Source organism: Festucalex cinctus, chromosome 3 (genome assembly GCF_051991245.1).
Source record: "Festucalex cinctus isolate MCC-2025b chromosome 3, RoL_Fcin_1.0, whole genome shotgun sequence".
Taxonomy (NCBI): Eukaryota; Metazoa; Chordata; class Actinopteri; order Syngnathiformes; family Syngnathidae; genus Festucalex; species Festucalex cinctus.
Window position 1 is genome coordinate 22,074,256 of NC_135413.1, and position 21,105 is coordinate 22,095,360.

A 21,105-nucleotide genomic window follows, 5' to 3' on the forward strand; every position below is an offset into this window, starting at 1 on the left:
TTTTTTTTAATCAACATAAAAATTCCACAAGTTCAACACACCTGCTGTCCCGGGAAAGGAAAAGGCCCAGTTCAACATTTGGTTCACCTCTTGGTGGCGCCAAGGAGCTGTTTGTGCAGCATCTGGCATTAAACCAGAGTGGGGGGGGATTCAGCGGCGCAAATCCTGGGAAAAGCAATGCTTTGTCCATATAAGGCCGTGATCCATCCGCTTCCCTCTTCCTCCCAGCTTCCCTGCCTTTCTCAGACCTTCGGGATATTTACAGAGAGCGCCTTCCTTATTAGGAGCTTGGCTTGTTGTCTAGCCTGTAGGATAGTGGTCCGTCACTTTGCTCTATGAGGTCAAAACTGATGGATGTTCACGTACTAAAGCTAAAATGACACCGAGCCTCCATGTTGTCCATCTCCTGCAAATAACACTTGTCACTAAAGTGTAAATGCTTCCCCCTCTTTTCTAACTGTCGGCCTCGGTTCCAATGTGACCAAATGCCAGTCTGCTAAAACCTAACAATGCACAGGGAGTGAGCAAACAAAAGGCAGCAGTAAACCAGGTAACCACAAATTACAAGTGAGCAACATAATTACACCATTTTAGGGAATGGAGAAAGAATCCCATCATGATGCTCAAGTCGTTGCCATGCACATTTCAAACAAGACACTACGTTTTTGTGTGCAAACATCCATTTTAATATATTAGAAAAACAATATGTGAAGGAAGGCTACATGACAGTTTACTTCAAAATAAGGGTATTATTAGACTAATATTTGTACATATGTAATATACATAACCATGCTCTCTTGGAAGAGAGAAATTTACAATGAAAAACTATGACTTTTTATCAATGATAAAACAATCATAGCTTAACAGGCTTCAGCTGAACAGCAATTTTGTTTTTCAATTGCTTTGCAGAGAGTAAAGTGCCGTGACCTGGTTCTGCGGTCTTTTCATTTAAGAGCATGGAGTGTGTGTGTGGTCAAAAAAATAAAAATAAATCATATATAGGAGTAAGGGAGGGTGCATATGTGGAGAGGTAGGTGGGTTCAAACACTTGCATGTCGTGAGAAGTCATCTTTTGGCTGAATCTTGAAGAAACCAAACCTTTCCTGCTTGTTAACACAAGATCAGGACGGCCAGCAAGACAAACTTGTGAATGTGAGGCAAATGTGTTCACAAAAATTAAATACCGAGTGGCCTCCTAGACGTATAGGACGCACACGCGCGCCCTCCCATGTGGACATTTTGGCATGTGTGGGACCGGTCAGGCACGCCATAACGCTTTTTCCTGTGACAAACAGACACAACAAGGCACACAAAAGCCACTCCAGCTGTTTGAAAGGCATCGAAAGCCAAGTCAACATTCAGCTGTCCCCTCCTCTTGCTCTTTGGCTTTGGGAGGAATGTGTGTGGAGGGACTGAAGGAAGGAAGGAGGAGGCAGAGGAGAAGGAGGGTCCCTGCTTTTCTGTGGCTCGTCCCGTCGCCGTCTATTTGGAGAGTTTGCTGATGACGCGGATCAGGGCTCCATTCTCATCTTTAAGCCGCTGGTTGTCTGCTTTCAGGTCAACCAGAACCTGGTGGTACAAACATATTCAGCTTTTGGGGGGAAATTTGCACTATAACTTTTTCAGGTGACCATCACGCTTGACCTAAACTCTTGAATGCACGTCTATCTGTTCAACGTTTCAGTACTTTTAGCACAACTTGCTGTTCAACATAGAGGAACAAATATGTCGAAATTCAAAATGACAAAGTGAAAATAAAAATGGCTATAAAAAAAAAATATCGAAAATTACACCCCCCCCCCAAAATATATATAAATGGAAATAAAATCTATATACATAAATATAAAAATACATAAATCAAAATTTATTTATATATATATATATATATATATATATATAAACAATAATCTAAATAATATAAATAAATATTTATATTATTTGCATTTATTATATATTTTTTTATCCCATTTTGGAATTATATTTTTTTTATATCCGTTTTTATTTTCACTTTGTCATTTTATTTATTTTGAATTTTGGCAGATTTGGTCCTCGATGTTTTTATGTTTTAATTTATTTAGCAAGTCATTTGTTTATTTTTAAGTGTTGTCAGTTTTGGTCCAAACTTGCGACTTGAGTTGCTTGACAAGTCAAGGTGACAGTGGACAAGATAGTCGTCCATTGCTGGAGCTCTCCATTGCAAGCCGGCGAGACTTCCTTGTTCGCTGAGCTGCTCACTCGACCAATGACGGGCAGTTTACAACGGCGTCTAACCCAAGACAAGCTTAGGACCACCCCCTCATTTGAATAACATTTCGACTTGGTAGTATGGACCAAAACTGCTAAAATAAAAAATAACTGACTAAATAAATAAATGACTAAATTGACTAAAAGTTAGAAAAAATATTTTTTTTACATCCGTTTTTATTTTCATGTTTAGTCATTTATTTATTTTGAATTTTGGTCCTCCATATTCAACAAGCAACTGAATGACAAACATCCATCACAGGTGTTTCACCCGTGAACATGAACAAGCTATCAAAATTCATTAGCTGAAAATCATGCGCACGATGCTGAACGGCACACGCTAAAGCAAAGCTAACCAAGCGGCAGCATGCAAAGCGCACGCCCGTGCTCACCTTCAGCTCCTCCTCCAGCTCTGCCATCCGCCGCTCCAGAATCCTGCGGTCCTACAGTGTCAGGGGACACGAAGGAGGAGTGGAAAGGGATGAGGGACCGGGAAAGTTGAGTGGCAGTGAGTGATTGTCAAGTGGTTTTGGGAGGGGTGGAGCGTCAACGGTGAGAGCGGGGAGGTGGCAGTGAGGCATAGGTAGGCCACAAAAACGCAAAACCAGGTGAGAAGATTGAGGATTGCTTTTACCTTTCTCTCGAGGTCCAGAAGGGCTGAACAGTCAGTGAAGCGCTCTTGTCTCTGGAACAGGACAAATCATAGAGCAAACTATGATATAATGATCAGACGAAGTGAGGGAATCACATGCACATAGATATAAAAAAATAAAAATAAATAAAAAAAAAATAAAGAAAAAAAACCACGTCTGTTCAAGAAGAACAAATCGGTTTCAGATTTTCAAACAAATGTGGCTTTGGTTTACAAAGTCATCCCTTTGCATCCCTGCGCAACACTTTGGCTTTTTCTCACAGCTATTAATTTGCCCTTAGTATATTGAGGACTAAAAACGCCCAAATAAATAAAAAGTGTAAATAAAAACAAATATAAAAATATAATTCAAATAAATACTAAAATATAAATGGAAGTAAAAACAAAATATACACAAAAAAGTAAAAATAAATACAAAAATAAAAATAAAATGTGGAAATACCAAAACAAATATATAAAAGTGTAAATAAAAACAAATGTAAAAATATAATTCAAAAATTAAATACAAAAATATTAATGGGAATAAAACCAAAAGATATATACAAAAAAATAAATAAAAATAAATGTGTTAAATACCAAAACAAATATATAAATAGATTTGAATATCAATCAATAAATATAAAGGCTCTGCTCTCATGTTTTTCATGCTGCAGACATGCTGTCAGCATGAAATGTTATTTAAATGAGCGGGCGGTCCTAAGCATGTCTTGGGTTGGATTCCGCCATTGCAAAATGCCTTTCTATGGTAGATGATCTATACTAATTTCGGAAGTTTTGTATGTGGAAAGTTTGAATAAATGATGTATAAAATGTAAAAAATCCAAAAACAACTGTGTGGGAAAATGCCCAACAGTTGAAACACAAACAAAACTTTAGCATTTCTTTTGAAACGCACAACAACAACAACAACAACAACAACAAGTATAACATTAGTAATACTTTACATGCGGAGCCGGACTCTCGTCCACACAAGATGCTGCCCCTTATTTGACAGACAGTATTTGTACCCTCTTTGTATGTAGTCGTGTGTTTTGTGTACCTGCGTGGCCTTTTCTAGATCCAGCCTGGTCTGACTGACAATCCTCTGCGTGTCCTGCAGCTGAGATTGCAGCTGGTTGTTTTCTCTGGTCATCTCCTCAAACAGCTGAGTCCAAGAGCAAATAAGGGCATATTTATAAAAGTCAAGAGACACACAGAAATAAAAATAACTCGTCTGCTGACCTTTTTGAAATCCTTGCCTTCGCCGCCCTCATTACAGTGCGCGCTGGACCTGAGTGGAAGTGAGAAAGTCATCTATTGTAGCGCTGACAGGAGGAGGAAACATGTCAAAAGTATGAGTCATACCTGGAACCCAAGAGCTGGTCTGACTGTAAACAGAGGAGACAGGCCGACAAGTTATGAGCGCCGTCTTTGGTTACGGGTCCGTTGAGACCACAAATAAAGCACAACACACCTGCGGATCCATCCGGCTGCCCGAGAATTCTTCCTCCCCGCTGGGATCGTTGTCATCAAGCTGGACACAACATAGTACTTTTCAATAACAACCTTCCCAGGTGCTGTTATTTTCTCTTTTCTATTCTATCGAGAACATGAATATACCTCCCCGCTCCTCTGAGCCTTCCTCCTGGCTCGAGCTTGTCTTCTCTCTCGGCGCTCCTGGGCCCATCTCTCAGTCTCGCTCTCCCCGGCGCTGGCCTCAGTCGCTGGAATAAAGCCAGGAAAGTACTTCATAGAGCTAAACTATTTGTTGAATTCAAATAGACATCATGATGTAGTAGAATGTAGTGTTCATTTCGTCTGCCATTTTTAAAATTACTCTGTTTTAGTCCAATTTCAGTCACGCTTGTTAGTTTTTAAATCAGTTAGTCAACCTCATCTCTTTTATTTAGTCCAATTTAGTTGACTACAAATCTAGCATTTTAGTCCATGAAAATTTAATTTTATTCATCTAGTTTTAGTCACAACAACCATTTTACCCTTGTATATTTTTTTGTCAGCAATTTATATTGAACTTTCTGGATCTAAAAGTATTTCAGTTATTCTTTATTAATGAGGGTTTTAGTCTAGTCTAGTTTTAGACCCGTGAAAAATGTGTGTTGACAAAATTATTTGTTTTATCTTGACAAAATTAACACTAATAGAATGCAATTTTCAAATCGCAAACTTTTTCACATTTTACTTAGTGTAGATAGGTTTACACACGTTTACATATCTTATGAAACCTGAAAATAATTGTGTGAATTGTTAGCATTATGACTGACTTGTGTTTATGCTACATTTGTTTGGTAGCATTTTGTGAAATTGTCATAGTGAACACTTGACTCATTGAGCCATTTTCAGCAGTAAAAAGTTAATATTTTGCCCAGAATGAATTTGGTTAAGTCCATTATTTTTCTTGTTCAATTAATACCTTTAAAAACTAATTTTACCACTTGCTACAGACTGAAGATGACATCACCTGTGTTGAGGAAGCAGGTAACGACCAATCATGGCTCACCTGTTTTGTGGGTTTGGTCAGCAAACGGAGCCATGATTGATCGTTACCTACTTCCTCAGCACAGGTGATGTCATTTTAATTTTTCAGTCGACAAAATGTATTAATTGTACATAAAAAATAATTAAGTTATGAAATTAATTCTGGACAAAATATAAACTTTCACTGCGACGTTTACCTCTCCCGTCGGTGGTGTGAGTCCGCGGGGTGCCGGCGGGCTGCGTGAGACCCAGCAGGTCGGACTTCTGCAGGCTTGCTATTCGAGACCTCCAGCTCATCTCCTGCAGAGCAGATTTGTGAGGTCACATGACACGAAAAGCAGCATTAAAAAGTAGTCCCGCAATAAGAAACGCAGCTCACCCCTTCCTCTCCCTTCTTAGACTTTGCTTCCTTCTCCTTTTCCTTCTCCTCTTCCTCCTTTTCTCTCACTTTGTTGTCCTGCTTCATAGTCTTCATCGTCTTCTCAGCTTCCTGCAGATCTGTCAGCGTCACCCCCTTTAAAATCACACAGCGACATTTACACATTTGGGGGGGCCATCACGCATCCTGTAGTTACAAGCTGTGATATACCTGAGTGGAGCGACGAGACTGCCGTGCGTGCCGCGAGCGAGCTTTCCTCTGCGCCTCTGCCTCCTCATCGCGAACTGGTGTCAGGTAGGATCTGAATGTGCCAAAATCAGGTTAATGGTCAATATAACACAAAGGAGAAGGCTTCATTCATTTGACTCACTTGCGCCGCTGCTTGGTCTCTGATTCGGGGCCGGTTGTGTTCTGAGGGTTGGAGCTGGTGTCCAACGTTGACTGATCCTTTTTCTCTGTCTGTTCCCGAGGAAGTCTAAAGATAAAAAAAAGGCGTAAAAGAAATAAAAGAATCAATCTATTCAATTCACAACAGTTCAGTGCGATTCGATTCACTTCAATCCAAGATTGATTAATTATGGAACATCAAGTCTTCTTAAATATCAAGGACATGATAAAAACTTCACAAACATTAAATTCCAAATTAAATTTTGCGGAGGAAGTAACTGGTTAAATTATTTAATGTCATAATCACTTAAGCGTTACACAAACATTGGCATCAATAAGGATAAGATGAAAATATTTTTACAATTCAATCATTGTGAATATAAATGTAAACGATTCTATATTGTACAAGGTGTCAGGTCTTTCATTAATGTAAGAAAATATTTTTAAATTCATGTGAACAGTAAATGTCAAGAAAACGGTAAAATACAAAAAAAACCCTGCCTTTAAAATTATATTTTTTAAAATGTATGTGAAAAAGATATTAAAATAATAGATTCATGGATTATGAATCGATATCAGGCTCAAAAAGCTAAGTCGATTCAACATTGATCATTTAATTTCTTAAACCCTGCCGTACTGGTAACTATTGTACATCAAGGCTGATATTTTTTTTCTTCCCCCAGTCAAGTACCAGTACTCAACAACGGTAACACTAGTACTTTTGATGCACTAAATTTATCCCCCCACAAAAAAATAATTACAATCTTAAAGACCTTTATATGACAATATTGCATTTTTTCCACAACATTGCATGAAATTAATGGCAATTTTGTATTCCTCTTATTTCTGATTCCTGATCATAAAATGGCCACAAGAGGGCAGCTGATACAGGCCACCACCGAAAGTACCAATACCTTGAAATAAGGCCTAGTATCAGTACTCACCCATACCTACTTTCTCCAAACAATCACCAGTACTCGTTCCATTCTACACGTTTAATATTTACAAGCATCAGCTCATCTGTTTTATGAGCAGCTCAGGTGGGAGGGAAAACGCCCCCCGCCCCCCCCCAAACAATTATGTCTCAGTCTTAGCACACCCTACAACAAATATTTCATTAATCGCTCAATCTTTTAGAGACATCCGAGAATCGGGCCTTTGCTCACAGTGCTAAAATTTAGCCAGATTGGCATGCGCCCCCCTCCTTTGGAAGCAGTTGACCAGACTTCCACAAAGCATGTCTGTTTGAAGTAAATTACTCATAACCACACTTGTGAGTTAAACCGACGTTGCACATTCCAATATTACACAAGACAAGCATCAAACATTACTTTTCTAGTCTACCCTTAAATTTATTTTGGCCAAAAGGTCAGTTTTTCAGTTCACAGTGAGTCTGAATGTTGAAAATAAAAATTAAAGATGCAGAGATTTTTTTTTGGTGAATACACACCTCTGTGCCAAAGCACTGTTAAGGCGACTGAGTCCAGGTGCGCTTGTTCCTGTGCTACCTGAGTTCACACTGGTTTCATCCAGTCTCCTTCCGTAAGAAGAGCTGGAAATATAACCAGAATGAGACCACTTGGAAATTGAAACACACAAGATGCAATAAAAGGTGCAAGCCAGGTAAAAATAATCACAAACACAGGCCACGGCGTTCATGACCAACCTGCGAGGCAAGCTGGGGTTGGAGCTAGTGAAATCATTCCCTGATTGGCTGTGAAGGCGGCGGGTGTAGGAAGAGCTACGACTCAGCCAACTGACAGGGACGAGGTGAACGAGGGGACGAATGCAGTGAGAAAAGCATGCTGGTCACAAGTGCAGGAAAGCGTGAGCAGAGACTCACCTATTTGCGTTGTCAGAACTACTGTCAGGAATACTAAAGAGTCTCCTTGTTGGAATAGGAGGAACCCGGGCAAGTCTTGGTTCCTGTGATGAACAGATGATGCAATTACAAAATAAGAACAGTGTCCATTGGTGGACAAAGTCCAAGTCCGCGTTTCGTACCTTGGGCTCGGTCTCAGAGCTGAGACGGGGACTCGAGGCTGAGCGGGTCATCCCCAGGCCTGACTCTGGAGACTTGTTCGGGTCTGGGATGGGGTCAGACAGTCCAGCTGAGCCCAGAGTCACCGAGCTGCCTGCCTTCCTCAGTGATGTTCTCCACGAGCCCGGGGCCTCGGTGGCTGCGGGTTTGCCTGGTTCCTGTTGGAGAGGATTTTTGTTTTGGTGTGTTTTTGCTGCTGTCAAAACTGAGATTGTTGTTCAATACCGCTTTTTCTGACTGATAACCAGTACAAGTACAACTCTTGAGTAGTCACATATACCACTACTACTCATTTTAATACATAATAAACAAATTAAAAATAAATTAAAAGACAGCTAATTTCAAAGAAAGACCCATATATCCCAATATAGTATTTTATTAAATTATAGTAAATTTTCTATTCTAATAATTGTAGTTCCTGATTGTAAAACGGCCAAAAGAGGATGGCCGACACTGAAAAAAGGCCAGGTATGAACCCGATACCTTGCATCAGTACTCACTCATCCATAACCAAAACAATAGTGTTGCATTTATGAAATTAATGAACTACAACAGAGAACACAAAATTTTGTTCTGCACGTCAAACACTCAACTCTGAAAAATAGACACCTAGCTGATGTTTACTTTCTAATAACTCAATGACTATTTGAGTACACAGTATATTTGCAATAACAGCCAATTAGAATATTCATTTTACCTGGTTAGTGTGATTTTTTTCCCCCCCTTAACCTCAGCATATCAGGGCTTGAGATATTAGCTTAATTTTTCACATTATGTTATATTTAATATAATTCACGTAGCACACATTAATAGGAATATTTGACTCATTTAGCAATTTTAAGCAAGAAGTTAATATCTTTTTCGAAGTTAATTATTTTTCACTTGTCACTTGCTGTCGATTGAAAATGACAACACAGGTGCTCAGAGCTCTGGCAACGACCAATCACAGTTCACCTGTTTTCTGGGTTTGGTCATGTGACGTTTGCAAACTAAGACATGATTGGTCCTTACATGAACACATATTTTCAGTCAACAGCTAGTGGCAAAATGTTTAGAAAAAGGCATCAATTGTAAATAAAAGGTTGCAGACAGCGGGCCAAATCGAAATAACTCCACATTTTACCTTTTTGACTTGGTTTGCAGCGGTGCCTGCTGGCATGGAGGTAGGAAGGAGGCCACTGGTGTTGCGTTTGTTGTTCAAGTTATTTATGATCTCTCGGTTCTTTGCTTTCTCTGCAGCCACGCAAAAGTCAAAGGTGACATAAACCTCTAACAATTCAATCCATAGGTCATGCAAGGCATTAACTACACTTCTCATTCAGGTCAACTTCTCTCACCAGACTCTGCGTCACTCTCCGACTCGCTCTCCTCTTCCGAGCTGGAACTGCTGGAGGCTTTGGGTTGACTTGGGGTCCCTGCGGTCTGGCCTTCGTCCTCCTCGTCCTCCGCGGGGCTGCTCTGCAGGGCAGGTGGCGGGTGCTTCTCTCGCTCATGGAGGCAGATTTTTTCCTTGCTGCTCATGCGCGAGATCGAAGTCCTGAGCGAGTGAAGAGGAGACACACGGGTGGCATGCCAACAGCTAATCAGTTCCATGTGCAGCCAATTACAAGGAGGGCACACACACCAATCAACACGTGCGAGGCTTAAGTTGGCCAACCACAAAGTGAAACTTCATTAAGTACACCTGGACCATATCAGCAATTCTGCCTTTAAAAATGATAGTGCTTACTTTGAATTTCATGTTTTAAAATAGACTGAATATGTTAACAAGACATAATCTTGCTTAATATTTTTGAACCACCCGAGAAGATGTCTCTGTACGACGCTGCATTCAATCATCTTTCTCTCAACCCTGACGAGTCTGCAAGTTCCTCCTACTGAAAAGCATCCCCACAACATGATGCGGCTACCACCATGCTTAACTTTAAAGAGATACTTCACTTATTTAGCCCATTATAGCAATAAAAAGTTAATATTTTGTCTATAATTAATTTCATACTTTCATTACTTTTCACATACAATTAGTACCTTTAAAAACACATTTTGGAACTTGCTGTCGACTGAAAATGACATCACAAGGGCTCAGGTAACCAATCACAGCTCACCTGTTTTCTAGGTTTGGTCATGTGACATTCACAAGCTGAGCTGTGATTGGTTACCTGAGCCCTTGTGATGTTATTTTCATTCAACAGCTAGTTGTAAAATGTGTTTTTAAAGGTACTAATTGTACATAGAAAACAATGAAAATATCAAATTTATTATAGGCAAAATATTAATGTTGGACTGCCAAAAATGGCTAAATAAGTAAAGTATCCCTTTAGGAATGGTATTGGTCAGATAATGAGCAGTGTCTGGTTAACTCCAAACTGGCATTTACGTAACCTGGCAATAGCCAGATGGCATCTGGTACTTCTCCACAGTAATTTGGTCGGGAAAAGGCGGGACAATCTGTTCAATAATTGGAGCTAATTGGACGATGCGACATTCTACAAGTTTGTTTTAAAATTAAAATTAAAAATTTTGTGTTTGTTCTTGTCGAAGGGGGGAGAAGCACAAACATCTTACCAGCTAGAAATGCACAAAGCGCCCCTTGCTGTTCAACATTCAACAAGGAAACGGTGAGTAATTCTGCGAAAAACAGAATTAATTGTTGGGTTTGTTTGTTAGCCTCTGCGTCGGTGCTGGCTTCCAGGTTTTGTCACAGTTGCATATCCTGCCCCCAAACACAATGTCGCTCTGTGATTGGTCCAAACCACTAACGGCAGTTATCTACGGGAGTGGTACAAGATGGATTCTCCGGAGTTTTTTAAACTCACAAATACCGCGAGAATTCATCTTGCGAGAGCAAGGTTAGCATTTACGCCAAAACGTTTAATTTTTGTCTCATCAGACCACAGAATTTTCTAGACTCTTTCAGGTGCCTTTTGGCTGCCAGGACCGCTGGAGCTCTGACAGAGTGAAAATCAGCTTATTTGTCACCTCCCTGACCTAAGGCCTTTCTCCCCCGTTTGCTCTTGACAGACGAGCAGCCAGCTCTAGGAAGAGTACTGGTGGTTCCTAACTTCTTCCATTTATGGATGATGGAGGCCGGTGTGCACATTGGAAGCTTCAAAGCAGCAGATTTATTTTTTTTCCTGTAGCTTTCCCCATATTTGTGCCTCAAGACAATCCTGCCTTGGAGGTCTAAAGACACTTCACTTTGACTCGATACTCAAATCATGTCCAATTTAGCTAAATTTTGAGCGTTGTGACAAACGCTGTGAATGTGATTTATTTATTTATTTTTAATTATAATACATTTTGAGGATTTTTTTTGACATTATCATTATGGTGTGGTGTGTGAAGAATTTTGAGGCAAAAAAAACAAATTTATTCCATTTTGGAATGGTGTTGTAATGACAAAAGGTGAAAAAAGTGAAGCGCTGTCATTACTTCCCGGATGTATTGTATGTTGGACGCGACTTCAAGAGGCCCGCACAACAAAGCAAGTTCAACCTGTTCATGAGATCTCAGCTGACTCAACCCAACACCTTCATGGTAGAGCACTGTAAAAGCATTAGTTAGCATTAGCGTCATTCGACCCAGGTTTGTGTGCATGTTCACATGAAATATGATATGATAAATATGGGAAGATCAAGTCCCACATAAGTCATCCGGTGTAGACAAATCATATTGTTGATTTGGACTTATCTTGCAATTTTCCACTATATGTTGTCAATATTATTATTATTATTTTTAAATCACTTGGCGTGTCATGAAACATTATCCTGAGTTTTTCTGATACAATTTGTCATATTGAAAAGTGCATCATATGCTAAAAATCTTAGTGGCGCTTCACAAAAGAGGTGAGCCATTACTGGTTGTTGTCTGAGCCCTGAGCAATTGTGGCGTTATTTTTAGTCGACATCAAGTGGCAAAATGGCCGCCCCCCTGATATGGATAAAAACGGGTGGATTTTGCTGCTTAACTCATATTCAGCAAAGGCAACTTTAATCAGAATACCATGTTTAGAATAGTGGGGCTGTACAGAACATATTGTAAAGAAAATTTTTGTGTTGTCACTTCACGTTTAGGCCTAACATCAATATTAGTTTCCATGCCATTAATATTATTCATCATTTGTTTATTAAATATGCTAATACCAACCCAATGTAGGTCAACCGTTTGAATTTCTTTTCTAAGTGGCCCTAATCCTCCTTTGTCATGGTCTGATGTGGGTCATGTTTAATTTTGTTTCTACAATATGCCGCAGGCCACGGGAGAAAGAAGAAAAAAAAAAAAACTGCAGCATGTAAATAGCCTCCAGGCTGGACTTTTGATATCCCAGAATGACAGTGGAACCTCAGTTTATTAAATAAATAAATTATATATATATATATATATATATATATATATATATATATATATATATATATATATATATATATATATATATATATATATATATATATTTCTGAACTAAATTTTTGAAGGGAAGAAGTGACCTCGGTTCTCAACGCAGTATTTTCGGTTCACCAAGTCTTCGTATGGCCAAGGAAGACTCAGTTGTATTTTTCTTGTGCCGCGTATACACAATTAGCTCCGTGCAAAAAACATTGCAGGTATCTTTGTTTTGTTTTTTTGTACCCTTTCTCAAAATTAGCTCTCAGTACAGCAACAAATTAGTGCTGTCACTATCAAATATTTTTAGAATCGATTAATCTATTGGCTAATTGATTCATTTTAATTATGCATTAATGTGAATTACAAAAACATTTTTCCCCCCTGATTACTGTTTATTAACTACTGATTAGTGTTTATTTCGTACATTGTATTCGTATAGTGACTTAAAAACAAGGTGGGATTGATGTTGCACTATGTTACCGCTTCTGTCATTGTTTTCCAAAGTAAAGACTGATGTTTGCAAATGTCTTATTTTGATAAAACACAGAAGATAATCAATCTTCTTTCATGAAGGACTACATTACTCAGTGAAGAATTACTGTTAATATGGTGAAATCAGAGGATTTGGACAATTAAACATAAAAAAAAAATAGCTTGATTACTCGATTATTAAAATAGTTGTCTATTAATTTGACAGCTCTACTCCAAATAAAGTGTTTTGGTTGGAAAACAGGAGTCCTGGAACAGATCCTTGCAGAAAGTTTTTCACAATATTAATTATTTTAGTCATAATTTGCAACAGTGTTGAACTACATATTTTGATGACCATATTGAGCTATGAAAGGTGCAAGATAGTCAACACCATAACTACAACCAACAAATATTTTTGAATCAAAACAAATTGGTAAAGGCATTATTTTTGATACAGCTGTCGCGTGGATCGCACCAATTATGCATATGTGGACCAGGGTTATTATCATTTTGGAATTTTCATTTTAGGTAGTTTTTATTTCGTTTTGAGGCGTTTTTTTAAATTTATTTATTATTATTATTATTATTATTATTGTTAGTTAGTTTTAATTAGTTTTCAGGGTGGTTCTGTTAGATTTTATTAGGTTTAGTTATTTCAAAAAAAGTTTTGTTTCAGTATTAGTTTTTGTTTTTATTTTATTTCATTAACAAAATTATTTTTTGAATTGTAGTTTTAGTTTTTCCGTTAGTTTTCATGAACTAAAATAACCTTGATGTGGACCAACCCTCATGGTTGGTGAGAATGCCATTACTCGGGTTCATTTTAGGTTTGTGCCCGCATAAAGCCACACAGAGACAAGCCGACAGATAATTGGCACTGACCTGCGTGTGCGAACGGGTACAGCGGAGATTTGCAGGCTGGTGTCGATGACAGGAGTCTGTTTCTCTTTCTCAGTGCGTAGCTGAAAAGGAATATAAACACACATAAACACAGAGGACATTCAGCGCTCTTGCATTATCAGTCATATCAGTTCCATCTGACAGAATAAGAGTTGTGTCGCCTGTGTGCGGGCACACTCACAGCTTTCTGTTTCTTCTGCAGCTCCTCCAGTGTGTCCACTAGGTTCTCATCTGCAACATCTAAAGGTGTTTGGCCCTACAAGGACATTCACAGCGCCGGGTGGGTCCGAAGTAAAGGCTTCACACGTCACGCCGCTCAAGATTGTTCGCAATCTGCTCACCACGTTGTTGACGGCACTCATGTCGCACATGTGGTCCGCGAGCAGCGTGCACACCTCCTCCTGCCCCCAGTGGGCTGCTGCGTGCAGGGGCGACCATCCATCGACGTCCTGGCTGTCCACATCCACGCCGCACTGTAACAGCACCCTGGTCCACGTGAGGCACAAGAGATCACGTGAAGAACTCAGAGGGCCAGAAATCAAGTTTTGACCCAGATTCTCACTTTAAAACTTCGATGTATCCTTTGGCCGCCGTGACATGCAAAGCTGTTGCCTTGGTGTTTGGGTGCGGGGTCAGAGTGCCGCCACCGTCTCGCATCGCCTTGGCATCCTGAAGCATGATCCTCTCCTCCTCTTTTCGGGCCTGGTCCACATCAATTCCTGTTAACGTCAACGTGAGCACGCCATTAAATTCAAGCAATGACTGAATCCATCCATTTTCTATATTGATGATTCTGTTGAGGATTGTCTGTTAATAGAGACAGACATCTATACGATAACGATATAAAGTAGAAGTCAACCTTAAACATCCCTTGACAATGCTATCTTATATGTACCCTCACTAATCTAAATATGACGTTGTGATTAATATTACATTTGTGGAAGATGAGTTATGCAGCAAAACCCAGCCGTTTTTATCCATCTCATGGGGCAGCCATTTTGCCACTTGCTGTCGACTGAAGATGACATCACAGTTGCTCATGGCTCAGGCAACAACCAATCACAGCTCATCTATTTTCTGAAGCTGAGCTGTAATTGGTTGTTACCTGAGGTCTGAGCAACTGTGATATCTTCAGTTGATATCTTCAAAAGTGACTGTGGTAACCTAAATATTAAAAAACTCGCTTTAAGACAGTGCTTCTCAATTACTCTTTATTACGCCCCACTACAATTTCACAGTGTCACTTACTGATAATGATAATAATAATAATAATAATAATAATAATAATAATAATTATTATTATTATTATTATTATTAAAAAAACTTATCTATTTTTGTATACTTGCTACCATTACTAAGGACATACTGAGTGCACATTCATGGGTAGTCCAGAGGGGAGATTCCGATTACAATGTGTTGTATTTATCGGTAAGATGTATCAGACCACACAAAAACTAATTCAGTTCTCTAAGGTCATGACAGCAGGCGACAAAAAATGTAACAGGGCCTGGAGCTGACGTTGCATCCCTCAGCAATTTAGGAACATTTTCGCCTGGCCCATAAAACTTACAAAATAAATAAATAAATAAAATAAAAATAAATAAAAAAATAATAAAAAAGTGGACAACTTCTATACAACAGCCAGTCTTAATTTCCATTTTTGCCCCACAACAGGAGCCAAACATTCAGACTTCAAGTTGACATCATTATGACCACACGGCATCACATCACCTTGCTTTTTGATTTCTGCTTTCAGCAGTCTCTCCATGGGGTCCTCCGTGGCCACGTCAAGAGGAAGTTCCCCTTCGCTGTTCACCGCGCCGACGTGGGCGCCGTGTTCTATCAAGTACCTTCAAAAAGACACACAAAGAGTCATTGATGTGTACATCTCATCGAGGGAACCCAACAAGTTATAGACTTAAATTGTGGCCCAGACTCACTTGGCAATCTGGATAAAGCCACAAGACGCCGCGGCGTGCAGGGGGGTCCAGCCCTCGTTGTCGCCCGTGTTGACGGTGCTCCCGCTCTCTACCAGAAACTGAACCATTTCTGCGTTCTCATCGATACAGGCCTGCCGGAGGATAAACAAACAACACGCAATGCTTTGTTAGGGAGATATAGAAGTGTGTGTTTGTCAAGAGGACATTTTGGTTTGTTGTTTGAAGAAGAAAAAAAATCCCAAGTTGAAACATCCATAAAAATCATCTTAAAACTAAAAAAAACAATGAATGCACTGTGTATTTGTTGTGTCTACTTCCAGTGATGAGGGCTACAAATAGCCCTCAAGTGGATTGCAAAACAACGATGAACAAATCTATGTCGCCCTTTTTCCTGAGGCCAACAAGATGGAGCACTTGAAGTTCAGACCGTTTTAAACAGATTTGTGAATAATGATGAAATTATGATGATGGAAAATGGAAACAGATAAAATATACTATTTTTCCTGATGCAAGAAGAAACTAACATTTCTTTCGGTAGGTTCCATGTGTTATAGCAATAGGACACAATATTCTGTGAGCCTTGCAAAATCAGTCAAAATCCAGTAAAACAGTGAAAATGTGCTAGGAGTGAATGAGTTAATTCAAAACAGGATCATTACTATTTTTGCAAAGGAAAAATTATAAGGAAACCCTTGTATTAAATGTCACTACTTTAATTAAGCAAGTATACCTAATCTTGTGGCCAGTCATATCAATTATGCTTGTACATTACTTGTTATTGCACCATTGACTCTTTATTTTAACTAACTTTAAAATTCCATGTCATCCTATCTAACTATATATTAAGTTCTATAAATGCAATGTTTTAATATTTGTTAGAAGTTTAGACCTTTAATGTCCCACTTGTTTGCTTTTACATTCCGTCCCAGATGTTTTTTTAACAGCACCTTGAAGTGTCGGGTCCAAAATGTGCTTAAGATATAAAAATGAACCAAAAATCGTCTGGAAACAGTTTTGCACTTTTTGCCTGCCCAAAAGGGTCAACAACTCAGGAAGTGTCGTCAGTGAGTAGCAATTCCACTGATTAGAATAAAGTGTCTCAACATCTGTTGAATTAGTTTGATGGGATTTTTTTTTTTTTTTTGCCACGTAACATTTTGTCAACATTTCCCGAATCTGCGTCATGTAACAGTGGCGACAATTCATGCAGTTTGGCCTCAGTGGCTGGCAGACTTGAGGTTTAGTTGACTCCATGTGTTGTCAGCCCTCAAAAGCATGAGGCAACAGCCCAACATGTGTCTCAAAGCAGTGATTCTAAAGCTGTGTTGTCACCTGGGATCCACATGTTCATCTTTGTCACTAAGTTGTGAACTGAGGCGTGCAGTAAGGACCTACATTCAACATTACTGGAGTAGAAGAAGTGAAGAAGAAATGGAAATCTGACTCGGCGAAAAACTTTTGTCACATGACTCAATTTCACCAATACAACAATGGCTCAAAATATTTTTTTCTTTGCGGCTTTGTAAATCAATGACTTCATTTGAGGAGCAACGTTCTAATTTTGCGGAGCAATTTTTTGCAGGCTAATCCCAGGGACCTGAAGCAAGGTTTTATTCAACAGTAAAAATATGACAATATAATGAACAGACAATTGGTTTTCTTTTTTATATAAACAAGTTAGCTGAGCTCCATTGCTATGCTAACATTAGCATCTGGATGTTTCCCTCTCCAGGCATATCTAATCAATTTACACTCAATGCAACTTATTGAAAAAGTTTGGTTAGTCTTGATTTGATTAGTCATGCGAAAATTGCAGCCTTTACAATTTGAAAATTGCATGCTACGATACTGCGATGTCAATTTGAATATGATTAATTGCTAAGCCCTACATATACAGTGTTTTAATATGTTTAAAGTTGTACATGTGGGAGGTCTAAAACTATTTACACTGCGGAAGGAATGTATAAACAGTAGGAGTGTGACTATATATCGATATCGCAATAAATCGTGATACTTTGTCTCCCAATAGATTATCGATACGCCTACACAAGTATCGCAATATTTGTAGTTAATATACAGCCACTATAACGGCTCCATTGTTCATGACTTACTGAACAATTACTTGGTGGGCCACTAGGGGGAGCACCTCATAAGAGTGGCGGGGAAATGTGCGGAAGTGTTCAGGTGAAGAAGACTTATATGATACTATTACTTGTGTAAAAGATGTGGCGTGGGTTCGCTCCTCGGCCTGGGAGACCCATGTGGCTTACATGAAGTGAGCTTGTGTGTGAATGAGTGATTAAAAAAAAAAAAACATTAAAAAAAAAAAAACTTGTGTAAAAGACCTTTATCTGTCCAGCAACTGACTCAGTATTCAATTTTAACATTTTAAAATATATTTTATGTTTCAACTTCTTGAAGTACACAATTTCTGAGGAATATTAAAATTAATTTCATATTTAATTAATTTTCTTTATTTATTTTTGCACTGTTACTCACACAAAAAAATGTGTCACTTTATAAAATGAAACAATTGACTATGTAATTGTTTTGACGTTGCATGACAATAGTGTTTAAGAAAGAAACAAATTTGTTCACAGAAAGTTGTCTCTGTTAAGAAGACATTTGTATTTGTTTAAAAAAAAAAAATACACTAAATTACTCAAGGTGAAGAAGACACCAGTTTTAATATTGTATTTCACTAATGGTACAAAAAGAAACCATTTTCCTCATAGAAAAAACATCAGTCTTTGTCTTGAGTAGTTTTATCGTAGATTAATTACCTGACCGATATATCGATAATCGTAGTACTAGTATCGTCATATCGTGAGATAATCGTCATCGTGAGCCTTGTATCGCATATCGTATTGTATCGTGAGGTACCCAGTGGTTCCCACCCCTAATAAACAGGGATTCTGAGCATTATGATAAATTCTTACACCGCCCAGCAAATAGTGTGCCATCCATAATCCCAAAACTTGATATGTCAGTGCTATCATAAACCGAAAACCTGTCTGCGACCCAATTTTGGGCCCTGATCAACCAAGTTGAAAATCACCGGTCTAAATTACAACGTGAGCACCTCCGCTGTTGCACTGTTGCTCTTTAGCAGCCACGCTGAATCTTGTCCATCAGGCTGTCTTAAGCCACCTAAGAGGCTTTGCTTTTGGGCTAAATCACAAAGCCGTTGCAAGCCTCCGTCCTCATTTCCATTTCCAATCAAGCCTGCCAGTTTGGCGTATCGAATAAAAAGACCTCCAGATGGGCAACTGTGTGAGTAATCAGGCTGGATGAATGAACAGAGGGTACTTGTGGCACCCTTGTATGTTACGAGGGGGGCAACCCGCAACCTCTCAGCAGACTCCTTCCCTCGCTCGTCAAGTGACTCATTGTGGAACGCGCCTTTGACAACAGCAGCTCCAGAAAAGTTTTCCATTTCCTCATCTTGAACTCCCAAAAGTCCCCTCTATGGGGAATTGGCGAGCGGAGGAGGGGGTGGCAGAGGAAAGAGAAATGGCGGAGAAGACATAAAGCCTTTTGGATGGAGGGGACGGAAAGTTTGGAGTGCGCGTGACTATATTTAATTCCGGTTGCTCGGCAACTGATGAGCAACACTTGGAGAAAGGGATGGAGCGCAGCGGAGGGACCACACTGGGTGACGCGTGCGACTCAACCAAAAGAGGGCACGTTTGCGGAATATTGTTGGCACACGCAATCTGCACCATACAAGTCAATCAGGAGGCAGGAACGCCGCTTTTAAATGACATCACAGGCTGCACATGGGCCAGAACAATCTTTTGGAGTACGCAGACACTTAAATAGCAATTTTACAGCTAAATCCATGCATGTGTGGGGACTTTATAAGGCAAATTGTGTGTCTGACATGACGCATGGCAGTAAAAGGGGAAACAGTGACAGTGAGGATTGCCAGAGTACCTCAAAAACAGAACATTCTTACATTGCCAAAAATAATATTAATGTATGTTGTTTTGGATGGTCAAACTGTGATAATTGAGTGGTGTTTCCAAACTAGAGATCTACTTTCACTTAAAGGAATGTACATTGCTTTTCTTCTCTGTACCAGGGATGTATAGAGGAAGAACAATTCAACACCCTGCCAATTTACATATTTTTCTCCAGTGATGTGCATAGATTTCTAATTGCTATTTGCTTAAATGTTGTGAGACTTCTAATTTAAAATACGTGCCTCGGCTCCAATACAGTTTAAAGAGATTTTAGTCAGCTGATGAAGCAGGCCACTGAATCCAATCAGCCAGTACACTCCATTACCAACTTGTCATGTCCAAAAAGTGCAACTCGCCCTCTTGTTTGCCGTAAATGTGACGTGAGAGGCGTCGCCGAAAGACAAAAAGTGTTCGAGCGAGACACAAATGGCGCTGCTAATGACGAGGCTTGTTTTTTAAAAACACACACACACAACCAAAAGCGAACAAAGTGATGGACTGAAGTTTAAGCGCCACTAGCGGCTAACGGAGATGTTTCGATTAACCCCGTTCTACAATATTTCCCCCCCACGGTGTTTCCCCACTTTGCAAATGTTCTGTTCAAAGTTTCCAGACTAACTCGACCGACCTGGTGGAGCGCTGTCAGCCCGTCTACGTTGGCGTGGTTGATGTCAGCTCCCTGGCGGAGAAGCGCCGCCACCTCCTCCCGGTCCCCGGCGGAGCAGGCGGCCATGAACACGGCTCCCTGGGCGAAGCGGACCCTCGGCCTCCGAGTCCCCGAGCCGCTCGCGGTATCCCGAGCTTCCGAGTCCGTTTGGTCCGTCTCCGACCCCAGCCATCGCTGCAGCTGATCCTGCCGTCGCTGTTTGGCAGCTTCGGACCGGGACTGGTCAGTGGCCGCCATCTTCCCTCGTCTGTCCCGGACCAAATCAGCTCATGGTGCGGGAGAAGTTGCTTGGATGGGGTTTGGATTGGGAGGCTCTCCCGGGGTGCGCCCTCTGGTGGAGAGACGCCCCAAGTGACGCTGTTGAACTTTACGACAAACTTATGACTTGAGTGGCGGTCAGGTGCTGCATTCAAGTCACCTCAGAAATCACAACATCATACAAAGAGCGTTGCACTTTACTTGTGTGTGCAGCTGTATTTGATAAATGATAATGTCCTCAACATAGGAGGCAAAAACACTTACACTATGTACTCAAGTATAAGTACATATACAGCTGTTAAAAAAAGATTGGTAAAAGTGCTGACTTAACTCCCTCAGTAAA

At 39.9% G+C, this 21,105-nt stretch overlaps 1 protein-coding gene across 3 annotated transcripts; it reads right to left on the reverse strand.

Moving 5' to 3' along the window:
* Positions 1 to 662: 662 nt before the first annotated feature.
* On the reverse strand, positions 663 to 20,865 carry LOC144016054 (protein phosphatase 1 regulatory subunit 12A). 3 transcript variants are annotated; one of them, XM_077516694.1, is made up of 25 exons: positions 20,466 to 20,865; positions 15,873 to 16,003; positions 15,664 to 15,782; positions 14,495 to 14,651; positions 14,274 to 14,418; positions 14,114 to 14,188; positions 13,915 to 13,994; positions 9,516 to 9,715; positions 9,302 to 9,411; positions 8,142 to 8,336; positions 7,981 to 8,063; positions 7,804 to 7,893; positions 7,588 to 7,689; positions 6,121 to 6,225; positions 5,961 to 6,051; positions 5,751 to 5,885; positions 5,569 to 5,671; positions 4,496 to 4,599; positions 4,350 to 4,409; positions 4,241 to 4,263; positions 4,118 to 4,166; positions 3,936 to 4,040; positions 2,879 to 2,929; positions 2,637 to 2,687; positions 663 to 1,569 (listed from the first exon to the last, which is right to left on the reverse strand). In XM_077516694.1, the coding sequence occupies exons 1-25, from the start codon at positions 20,739 to 20,741 to the stop codon at positions 1,483 to 1,485; spliced, it is 2,727 nt and encodes a 908-aa protein (XP_077372820.1). In that variant the 5' UTR covers positions 20,742 to 20,865; the 3' UTR covers positions 663 to 1,482. The 3 variants fall into 3 exon arrangements, with proteins under 3 accessions (XP_077372820.1, XP_077372822.1, XP_077372821.1); XM_077516696.1 differs by lacking the exon at positions 7,804 to 7,893; XM_077516695.1 differs by lacking the exon at positions 2,637 to 2,687.
* Positions 20,866 to 21,105: the final 240 nt, after the last annotated feature.